The sequence below is a fragment of the Pogonomyrmex barbatus genome, unplaced genomic scaffold, assembly GCF_055798465.1.
Source record: "Pogonomyrmex barbatus isolate J1 unplaced genomic scaffold, ASM5579846v1 scaffold2, whole genome shotgun sequence".
Classification (NCBI taxonomy): domain Eukaryota; kingdom Metazoa; phylum Arthropoda; class Insecta; order Hymenoptera; family Formicidae; genus Pogonomyrmex; species Pogonomyrmex barbatus.
Window position 1 is genome coordinate 24,453,981 of NW_028297116.1, and position 12,426 is coordinate 24,466,406.

A 12,426-nucleotide genomic window follows, 5' to 3' on the forward strand; every position below is an offset into this window, starting at 1 on the left:
CGTATTTATCTTTTAATAATAAAAGACGATAAATTATGGAGATAAAGAAAACTCATATCAAGAAATATGCGATGTTTTTGTTACATCCAGCGATACTCCACGATTCTTCTCTTTCGGAGAGAATTGACGCCTGCTCATCAATAAATAAGTAATGCCTTTAATATGATAAAAAGGATTTTCCGTTATTTATCGATAAGGACTGAAAACATGAATCTCACACCTACCTTCAAAAATAAGCGCGAAATTTCTTTTAAAATATATTCTATAATCAAACTTAAAACGACAATTGTTTGTTGACAACAATCCCGCTGGCGACCAAAATTTTATCCTACTAATAAAATAGAATATGCCGATACGCGGAAAACGCGAAGATTATCGGGACCCCCGAGTCGGGGTATAATTAAGAAAACGCTAATCAAAAGTTAACGATTAGCAACCGCTTGTGGACAAACTAATGCGCAAAAGCAGGGTGTGGAATGACGGATGAAATTTTTAAAACTTATTCCATTATTCGCCAGAAAAATTAGAAATACAAAAATAATCATAATCCATGCAATGACGTTCCCCTCCTTTCTTTACACCCGCGACTTTTTCGAACTATCATTTGAAAATTGATACAGAGATCCATCACGCTCCCGGAACCTCTCCATCCCTGCAAAGTTCTCTATAAATCGCGATCCCGAGCAGATCGCTTTCTTTATTCTTCCGATCGCTTCACCTTGGGTCCTTATCTGGAGAACTGAAGTCTAGTTAGAGTTAATGCGCGATTTAAACCTTCGAATGAATTACGATTCCGCGAATCACGACGCGATTATCTGAACCCACGTGCCGCCGACAATACTTCTCAGCATCGTCAACAGTAAGATGAATTCTTTTCTATTTATCATTTGTTCGTAACGTGCTCCGGCTCCACCTCCTCTCAACGTGATTGCGAAACTCTGTCTTGTCTCATCTCTATCTTTGATCATCCTTCAATAGTCAATAAGTCTCATTTCCCTCTTTCTCTCTCTCTGTCTCTCTCTCTCTCTCTCTCTCTCTCTCTCTCTCTCTCTCTCTCTCTCTCTCTCTCTCTCTCTCTCTCTCTCTCTCTCTCTCTCTCTCTCTCTCTCTCTCTCTCTCCTCCTCTCTCTCCCTCTCCCTCTCTCCCCCATTCCTCCCTCCCTTCCTCCCTCCCTTTCTCGCCTCTACAACCCTCTCCCTTTCCCCTCCCTCTCCCTTTCCATACCCCTCCCCTCCACAACCCCCTCCCTCTCCCCTCCCCTTCTCCCTCTCTCTTCTCCATAATCTTCCTCCCTCTCTCCCTTTCTTCTCTTTTCTCCCCCCCCCCCCCTCTCTCTCTCTCTCTCTCTCTCTCTCTCTCTCTCTCTCTCTCTCTCTCTCTCTCTCTAAGTATGTAATTAGACGTGTCAAACATCGCTCTGCAAAAATAGTTAATTTTAAGTGGTTATATAATAGAGAGATTGACAAAAAACTCAAGTTATAGTGGCATACGCTGCGATCAGCCATGAGTTATCTAGGCGGAACATGCTGATTTGTGAACATGAGAAGTGTATTTCTTGTGCAGGACAGTGAAATCTTATGCAGCAAATAGATATTAAAGGTAGATACAAGAATGCTGACTTGTGAAGTATTACAAACTTTGATACTTGCGATCTCGGTTAATAAATATCAATATGGACATGCTAATGAATATGCTGAATATCAATGCTGGGCATGTAAGAAGGCAATAAAGAGCTGCGTGATGACATGCAAATCATGCACTAAACTTTTTTATCATCCGGGATGTACAAGTAAACATAAGATTTATGACAAAAACAGAGAATTGGTGCCATGCCCTAGCCCATTTGAGAAAATTGTATTGGAGAGTGAAAAAGAAATTAATATGAAGAAATCACCGGGAAACAATAGAGAAAGACTAGATTTTATAGGATCTGAAGCTAGGATGGCATCGAGTAATGACAGTGAGATGTCTACTATGAGTAGATATTCGATGATTGACGTGAAGACTGACTAATTAAAATCCCATGATGAAAATAAAAGATGAAACAGCATGCAAGAAGGAAGTCAAAAAGATGATTGAGGAAGTAATAAAAAAAGAATTGGGAAATATTAAACGAGAAGACTTGAGAAGAATAATACAGGGAGGAGCAAGTGGATTAATAAGAGGAGGACAAGGGAGCTAAAGTGAAAGAAAAGAAGAAAGAAAATGTTATAATTATTGAGCCCAAGATTCAATTAGAAAGTGAGATTATAAAAAAGTTGATAAAAAAAAAGTAGATATCAAAAATATGGATATGGGAATAACAAAGAAAGGAAGTAAGAGAACAGTGATCATGGGTTGTGAGACTGGACAGGAAATGCAAAGATTAAAGACGACAGTACAGAACAAATTAAGTGAAAACTTTAAAGTGACAGAATAAAACCGAAATAAAAATTATATAAATAAAACCGAAGATAAAAATTATCAATATTGGAAAAGAGAAATAACAAGAGCCAACCCAGAAGAATAGAAAGAGAAGAACGTTCCCTAATAATTGAAACAGACGATTTATTATCATTAAGAAACACATAATTTATTGCTGAAGAAAGAGAAATTGAATGTAGGATGGAGAAAATGTTCTATATTTAATTATATTAACGTTAAAAGATGCTTTAAGTGATAAAGAAAAGATGTGTAAATTGTATGTTTAAAATATGAATATACAATATAAAGATAAGCGATGAACATAATGCACTTAATTTGGAATGTTCAACATTTAAGAGGGCAATGCAGGAAAAGAAGAGGAAGGCCGGTTGAGAAGATACGAAATAGCAATTACAGAAGGAAAAGGAAGTGATACAATATACAAAGGCGCAAAGTTTGATAGCATAGGATGAAATACAGTATCAGATTATGAAGAAAATGAAGCTCTTGTTCTTAGGATTATTGGAAACCAGATTGACTGATGAAATAGAAGACAGTGAAATAAGTGAGTTATAGTACAATTAAATGCGATGCTGAAAATAAAAATACAGGTGGAGTTATTTTGTATGTAAGGGACAATATTAAGTATGAGATCGTATTAGTAAGAAAAATAGTTACAAATTGCTGGTGCGATTGAAGTAAAAGAGGAACTATATAAAGGCGTAGTAACGTAAAAGTAATATATCATTTACCAAGTTCGTTAGATGGTGATTTCGTAAGATTTATGGAAGATATAGTAGAAGAATTAACAATTAAAGGAGAATGATAATAGAAGATTTTAATATAGATTTTATGATACAATTATCTTATTCAAAGAAATTATAAACGGCGATGTTGAGTTTAGACATGAAACAATGTATTAATAGATGAGAGTGATGAAGGAACGTCAAACAATGATTTAGTTTTTGCTAATAATGAGATAGAAGTGAAGGTAATTTACGAGCCTAAAATAACGGATCATGCTTGACTAAAAGTTACTTTGGGCCAGTGTAAAAATAAGAATAAATAAAAATAAATATAAAGAAAAATAAGAATAAATATAGAGAACTAGGGATTTTAATGCAGATAAATTTATCAAATTAGTAAAAAATAAGTTAGAACGATGCAATGGGTTAGACATTAATATGCGAGCAAAAAAATTTGTTGATAACATAGTACATGCGTTATGAGGTAGCACCTAAGAAAATATTTAGAATTCTGAAAGTATGGGAAGAGAAGAAATGGTTTTCAGAAGAAATTAGAACAGCAGCGGATAAGAGAGATGAAGCATATAGTAAAGCATTATGTGATAATACAAAGCAGAATTGATTGCAATATAAAATTGAAAGAAATATAGTAGTTAAATTAATTAAGACAAAAAAAAAGAATATTACGAGGGTATAATAAACTCTAATAAGGAAGATTCTACAACTATGTGGAAAGTATTGAAAGAAATAATTAGAAGCGAGCCGGTAGATACAAAGGAAACAGTAGATATAGATTTGGAAATATTAGGTAATGATGAAAAGTGCAATATAGCTGATAAATTTAATTTATATTACGTGCAGAGTATTAATAATATAGTAAAATCTATAAACAGGGATGAATCGAGTGATTCATGTAAGAGAGTGTAAGAGTCATTTATGTTATAGAAAATAAAGGACTTATGGAGAATTTTGAGATAATTATTGTAAAATATTTAAAGAAAATTGTTATGAGACTACCAAAAAAGAAAAATATAGAAGAGGAAATAACTAATGATATACTAAAAGCAGCATTTAATGTAATAAAAAATGAATTTATTGATATAATTAATGATTTTTTAAGGAAAGGTTGTTGTCCGGCTGGAAAAACATCTACGATAATACCGATTCCGAAGATAAAAAAAAGCTAAAAAAGCAAATGATTAGTTAGCAAGTGATTAGACTTATTAATGTACTATTAATATTTGAAAAAGTATTAGAAGTAGTAGTAAAAGATCAGACTGAGAATAAGAAAATAATAGTATTATAACTAAATATCAATCGGGATTTAGAAAACAATACTCGTGTAAAACAGCGATCCAAAATATCATTGACGAATAGAAATTAATAGTCAAGGAGAAAATAATCGGAGTAATTTTCATGGATTTTAAACGAGTATTTGAAATAATAGATAAGAATCGATTGTTAGAGAAATTATACCAATATGAAATTAGAGAGATGATGTTAGAATGATTTAGATTGTATTTAAAAAATATAACACAGCGGGTCGCTTTAATAATAAATGATCTAAATTATTGACTATAGAACATGGAGTGCTACAAGAATCTGTTTTCGGACCTTTGTTGTTGATAATTTATATAAATGATATAATCAAAGTCTGTCCAGAAGGATGCAATATAAAAATGTTTGCGGATGATACGCTAATATACGTAACGAAAGAAAGCAGTGCGGATTTAGAGAAAAAAATGAATATAATACCTAATATAATAGAAGAATGAATTAATATAAATAAATTAAAGATGAATGCGGAGAAAACGAAATATATGATAGTGTTCAGGAAAATTATTATATTATAAGTATTTGACAGAGAATATTCTCTGCAAATTCATTCTCATTTTTATTTTTCGAAACTTCTGGATAGTTAAACGCTTCGAGCGAGCGTGCTTGTTTTCGTTTCGTTTTGTATTTTCGAAGCAGTCAAATTCGTGAAAGACAGCTCGTTGTCGCTCATTAATTGGTTGTCAAAAGTTACACGAGCTTAACTCGTGCTTACCGTTTCGTCCGACCGTTTTTATGCGAAAGCTATGTTATCGAGTGATCGCGACTGTGCGACCAGCATCCATCGAGAACGAACATCTTGTAACCTATAACGCGAATGCTTTCGGTCCGGCAACACTTGTTAATTTAATAAAGTATGTCATACGTAGTTAATAAAATTCTCGAGTTTGACCTGATCTTACCTTACCTTACCATACCTTTCTCTTCCGATTCACGAACCGGTCTTAAAATAAATAATTTTAGTGTATGCGAGTTAATGAAATCGGAGGCGCGTGTACAGATAGTAAGTATAAGAATAGTAAAAGTATAAGGAAAGAGCTGAGAGATAATATTACGTTAAAAATGTACGTAATGTTATTACGTACGTATTATTTAACGTAATGTTATTACGTTAAAAATGTTTAGATGGAACTAGATTAGAACGAATAGAAATATTAAGTATAATTATTAACGACTTCGATTTAAAGATCATTGTGAGTACATGTTAAAGAAAATCGGAAAAAAAACGAACTTCCTAAATAGAATAGATAATTTTATATCAATATATGCTGGATGTATATAAGACTATAATCATACCTTTATTTCTTCTACGTTTATTAATAACGTCGCGCAATATTCAAAATTCATTTTAGAGAAGAAATGGAGTTGACACAATTGTAAAAAACGCAAAACCAGATTATAAAGGTTACAATACGACAGGTATACCAAAATAAATAATATGCTGCATTTTATGTCAATAAGACAGAGGCTATATTATAATATGTATACGTTTATATTTAAAATTCTAAAAAACATGCTACCGGAAACAATTACGAAATAGGTTAGACATAGGAAATAAAAGTGAGAGACATACGCAACAGACTGGAGATATTGTGATACAATTCCGCAAAACGAGGAGTGCGCAAAAGAACAAGTGTGTTTTATGAAGGAATAAAAATGTACAATGCCTTGTCAACCGAGATAAAATTATGCGAAGAAGTTCGATCGTTTAAGCGAATGTTAAAAAAACATATTTCAATTAATGTAATTTAAATTTGTATCTCAAATAGCTGAGAAAGCTAATAAAGATCAATCAATCAATCAATCTCTCTCTCTCTCCTGCCATCTGTTCATAGATTCGTTCTTAGGATCTCCAAGTAATTCGGTGTATCTCATCCCCTTTTACCTATTTAACCTTCTCTGTTATAATATTCCGAACCGAATTATCGTCTCTCCTCGGTCAAAAACAGACGAAAAGAGTCCTGAAGCACCTGAGATATAAACTGAATAAACGGATTCTCCCGCATACGCGAAGGCAAGATAGATCGACTCGTTTATGGAAGCGGACATCGTCGCCTCTATACAGCTCACGCCGCGGAAATCGCATCAAGATTTACAACCGATCGGCCCGTTTGTGGAATCGGATTTCTCTGCCACTCTTACGGAAAACGATCCTCCGCGATCGATTTATCTTCTTCGACAGAACAAAAATCGTTCCTCGAAGATTTCGAGCTTGAACCATTCTACCACCAAGTACAATAATATCCATAATTATCTTGTCTCCCTCTACCGAGAATATCTTGCGTAGGGACCACCGTTAATGAGGAAATCAATTCGCTCTTGACACAGAGATTCTGTAGAAAAACCATACTACATGATTCTCTTGTTTCTTCCTTCCGACCCCCTCCCATATCTCATTCGAGTCAACTGTTTCTATGGCGCTATCCTGAATCCTCCTCCACATTGTGGAATTTATTAGGCATTATTCTAAGAATCACTAAACCAATAATCACTAAACATATTGTTATAGCCCGGATTGGATTACAAAATTATATTTAGGGAAAGTCGGGTTCGCCGAGCCTTAGGAGTTAGAATTCCAAGCAGGATCGTAGGTGGAAAGTTCTTCTGGCCAAATATTATTACTTACTTTTATTAAGTAGCTGATTTATTGGTACGACTTCTTGACAATGTTTCGTATGAATCTCGCTATTACTGAGAACGACTGGCCGTGACGAAGAAAACAACTGTCTTGTTACGTATTGTGACTGCCCACTCTCGATGATTTAGCAACCGTTTTCATAGTATTCTAGTAGTGTCACGTTATAATTCTAAATCGGATCATATATGGTCAAAACGGCGCGCTCTCGCAAATTCCTCGTTCGCGCTCTGCTTTGCAGACTTGCTTTTGCATGCTTGAATTTCCGGCCGGCGTTTCCATAGCACCGGCTATTCCGAAATTCGAGAATGATCGTGAGGAAGATATAATATGATAAGTAATAGTATAAATAATGTAAGAAGTAATTCGGGCTGCAACAATATGTATAATATACCGGGCAGGATTTTACACCACCACTTTACTACACGGAAAAATCGCATTAGGATCAATTTCCCCGAGACATCTTGCCCGATGACTTCCGAACTTATACAAATCGCGACACACACACACGCGCGCGCGCGCACACGCACATGCGTGCGCACGTATGCACACACACACACGCACGCACTCATGCATATATCACATTGTGTTTCGTATATCAATCGAATTTGTAATTTTCTTTTTGTAAATTTATTGTCACAAATTCATTTTTATATATTATCGAATTTGTAAATTTGTCGTGTATAAATTCATAGTTATAAATTCATTTTTACATATTAACCGAATTTGTAATTTGTAAATCATTGTAACATGCCTTCGATTGCAACAAATCTTGCTTGTAAATGTTTCTATAACTCTTTAGGCATCATTCGTCATTAAATGTTTGTTTTATTAATAGAATTTATTTATTTACCCCCCTTCATTTTCCACCATCTGAAAGATCGCACGAGGTCCTATCCCAGATTAAAAAGATTAACTTTTTTGACCTAAAAACCGATTGCAGTAGGGCAGGCAGGCGTTATAGCGTTATTGACGTTGATCCGTTGCCTTGTGCACGAAAGGTGCGTTCGACTCGCAGGTCGATACCTCGAACTTCGGTCTGCAAGAGAGAAAGATAGGGAGAGAACACACATTCCCGAGCGTTCTTCTGAGAGCCACCAATTAAGCTAAACTTCTCCTTTTGAAGCTTGGACGTAACATTTTCAATGCATTTTCTGTATTTTTAATGCGCAAAATCCAATTTCAAAATCGGTTGTAAGAACAATTCACCGTTTCATTAAAACATGTAGCGTGAAAGATCGCAATGGACGATCTACATTTGCCTTCAATGATGAAAAGAGTGCAAATATTTTGCAAAAAATACTAATACTAAAAAAGTTGCTGCAGAAAGTCAGCCAATGATCGATGTGTCATATTTTAAAAAAGCACAGATTTCATCTTTATAAAATGCTTTATATGCAAGAGTTAATTCATGAAGATTTTGACGGAACGAATGGTTTCCAAGATCTCACACCATTTGATTCTTTTGATTTCTTTTTATGAGGATTCTTAAAAGAACGTGTTTACAAAACTTGCGATTGTGGAAGAATTGAAGCAGAGAATAACTGACTAAATGAGTTTAATAACTATTGATGTGTTGAGAAATATCAGAAATTCTTTTCAATTAAGGCTAGCAAGTCAAGCAGTGGAAGGAAGGCAATTCGAATATTTGATATACTCATTATCAATTCTTGCACATAATGCATTTCATAGGGATGAAATCTGTGATTTTTCAGCCATTATACGCGGGTAATTTTTCATGCTATTTGTTTCAGTAAAATGTTAAATGTTGAACTTTTTATTCACTCTGTATAAATAAAGCAAAAAATTTTAAAATAGCATAAATAATATAAATAATATAAATAAAAAAATTAAAGAAATTTTTGATTAATTTTTTTGATTATTGTCAAATTCTTTGAACTTTTTCTGATTGTTTTATAATATTATAGGGGTTTAATGTGGTGTCGCCAGTTATTGTCGCGAATTTGTGATGTGGTGTGTCACTTGGTGGCGTGGATGGCGATTGCGTGTGTGTGTCGCGCCTCGCGCTTGAGTGTGGCCTGCTGCACTGCGACGCTCGCAATCGGCTGTGGACGCTGGTTCTCGGTCCGTGGAGGGTGTCTGTCCTCGACCAGCGGTGTGGCGGACCAGCGATGTGAGTGACAGCACTGCGGAAGGGTAGCAGCCAAGTATCGCGATGCGTTGGATAATAGGAGCGCAAGCTGAAGGATATGTGAAAGTTGCATGCACGCTAACAATCAAGGAATGCTGAGTTAAATAAAAGCCATTATATTTTTGAAAAAATGCAAAGAAACAAAAGTACTACATAGGCAGGCGGGACTTAGTCTGGGTCCCGCGGGAGAAGCGTGTAGGTGAGTCGGTCGCATCTGTCTCTGCGCGCCAGTTCCTGCAGCCGCTCCCTACGTCTCTCCCGAGCCCCGGCTCCTCCTCGGCGCGGCCGGGGGGTGAGCGTTGGAGGCTTGACCGGTGCCGGTGGCAATCCTGTGATCTGTGTGGCGGCCTCGGTGAAAAACCGGCGAGTGTCACGGCGCGGCGGCCGATGCTGTACGTGGCCGAGCTCTATTGCGCAGAGCTGCCACGGCCTGTCTGGTGGTGCGCCGAGTTTCAAGGAATGGCCAGGAGTCGGTGGTCGCTCCGGTGTAGTAGCGCTCGAGGAAGTCGAGGGACTTGTCGCATCCCCTGCGGGCGGAGTCGGCGGTCGAGGCAGACTGTCTTCGGAGGAGGAAGCCGAACAGGTCTAGGAGTTGTTGCCTGTAGCGATCGGGTGAGCTCCTGGTCCGTCGCCCGGTGATTCGTCCCTCCTGACCGGTGCACGGTGAGGGAGGTGCGTGTCCCGGCTGCGACGTGGGTAGCCGCGCAGTCAACGGCGGCGAGCGTTGTGGTGCTGGCGCCTCCTGGATGGTGGGCAGCGTTGATGGCCTCGGGGATGACGAGGCGTCGAGGGCGGAGATGAGGTACGCCGACGGAGGTCTTCCGGATGAGCAGCGGCTCCCCGAACTGATGGAGATCGGTGAGCTGCGACTGCAGCCTGGAGCAGGTCGCCCGGACACGGGCGGATTGGGCGGCGTCGCTGGCCGCGAGAGACTTTCCGGGACGTGATGAAGCTGTGGTGTTCACAGCTGACAAGACCACGTCCGTAGGAGAGAGGCGAGATGGATATGGCGGCGTTCACGGCCGTCAGAGGCAAGGCTGGGAAGCTGGCGGCGTTCACGGCCGTCAGAGGTATGGCCGGTTTGGCAGCGTTCACGGCCGTCAGACGTAAGCCAGGAGGAAGTGGCGGCGTTCACGACCGTCAAAGGTAAGGCCGGTTTGGCGGCGTTCACGGCCGTCAGATGTAAACCCGGAGGGGTAACCGCGGCGTTAACTGCCGCGGGGAGTACGACCGAATATAGGTCGGTAATTGCCAGCAGGAAAAACTGCCGTATGTAGAGCAATGAGGCCAGGGCTGGCCTCCAGAGTTCGGAGGGCGTCGCAGTGCAGCTCTTACCAATTACTTGGTTCGAGGCGACTGAGGCAAAGAGCGATGCCGAGTGCCGCTCTTATATAGGGTCCGCTGTAGCGTTTCAAACACGAGAAAGTGATTTCTCGATTTGCCATCTAGTGGGCGCGCGAACCACCATCCGGCACGGGACTGCGCGCGACGGTGTGTTGATGGTGCGTTCGTGACCGCCACAATATTAATTAATTATCTTACTTAGTATTTTAGTTATGATGTAATACCAAAAAATAATTGGTTATATTTAATAATTTTTTTCAATAACTTTTTCATAATGTCTCTTAATTATCAAGTCACAAATCTATATAAAACATTTATTATTGATTCATATCAATTCAATCTTCATGAGATATTTACATAGATGTCTAATGGAGGTTTAATGGAGGTTGGAAATACGGAAAGCTAATGGATCTCTAATAAATGTTTCATGAAGATTTCATAGTTTAAGACGATGCTGAACATATCTATATTACTGACAAAACGTAATTTTTTAGTAATTTTTGTATTGCTCTCATTTTTTATTAACTTTATAGATTTGAAAAACCTTTTCCACAATTAAAGTTTATGCATATAATATATATATATATAATATATTATTAGGTGTACAAAAAAGTTCTGAGCTTTAGATTTCAACCGAAATAACAATTTAAATTTTATATACCTTCCCGCCCTTTTGCGGTTTTAAAGAGTTGACATTTGATCTTCTAAAATGCTATACGGTTTGGCGTTTGATGCACATAACCTCAAAAATCAGTAGTGTTCACGATGGCAATAACAAAAGAGCATATTCGATTTTCCATCGACTTCGCGTTTCATCTGAAGAAAAATGCTGCTGAAGTCACTGCAATGATTTGTGCTGCATATGGAGAGAACGCTGTAAGTCATACTACATGTAAAAGATGGTATCAAAAATTTCACCAAGGAGATTTCAGTCTTGAAGATGAACCGCGTGCTGGACGCCCTCAAAAGATTGAAACGAATGAATTGCAACCACTGCTGGATATAAACTCTGCGCAAACTGAAAAGGAGCTTGCAGAACAGCTTGGCGTTACGCAGCAAACCATTTCCGTACGTTTACATACGATGGGAAAGGTTCAGAAGGAAGGCAGATGGATTCCGCATGAATTGTCCGAAGACAACAAAAATCGTCGGCGTGACACTGCACTCACTTTGCTTTCAAAGTTCCGGAAAAAAGATTTTCTGCACAAAATCATTACAGGCGATGAAAAGTGGATTCTTTATGATAACCCTAAACGTAGAAAATCATGGGTTGACCCTGGTCAACTTTCGACATCGACGCCAAAACCCAATATCCACGCCAAGAAGATATTGGTCTGTATCTGGTGGGATTGGAAAGGTGTGTTGTATTACAAGTTGTTACAACCGGGTGAAACAATTACGGCAGACCGCTACCAACAACAATTGACCAATTTGAGCGATGCATTAGAAGAAAAGAGGCCATTTACTGGCCAAGGACGTCGTAAAGTGATCTTGCTTCATGACAATGCTCGACCACATGTTGCGAAAGCGACTCAGGACCATATCTTTGCGTTAGGCTGGGAACTTCTCTCGCACGCGGCGTATAGCCCAGACATGGCGCCTTCCGATTACTACCTATTCCGGTCGCTGCAGCATCATTTGGCTGATACACATTTCGTGAGATTGAAGAGATACGAAAATGCATTGATGACTTTATCGCTTCGAAGCCGATGAGCTTCTCGTCAAGGAATTCGCAAGCTACTCGAAAGATGGCAAAAAGTCATTGATGCAAACGGAGAATATTTCGCTGATTAATATTTTTTTGTTTGTT

At 38.2% G+C, this 12,426-nt stretch overlaps 1 protein-coding gene across 7 annotated transcripts in view; it reads left to right on the forward strand.

Moving 5' to 3' along the window:
• Positions 1-12,426, forward strand: part of LOC105429627 (Inwardly rectifying potassium channel 2) — a 241,099-nt gene that overhangs the window by 87,960 nt on the left and 140,713 nt on the right. The window contains exon 1 of one of the 7 annotated variants that reach the window (XM_089076429.1): positions 10,258-10,418. The exons of the other annotated variants lie outside the window; for them this stretch is intronic. Coding sequence (XP_088932555.1) covers positions 10,273-10,418 — 146 coding nt within the window. The 5' untranslated portion in view covers positions 10,258-10,272. Of the gene's footprint in view, positions 1-10,257; positions 10,419-12,426 lie in introns of those variants that run through there. 7 annotated transcript variants of the gene reach the window in all.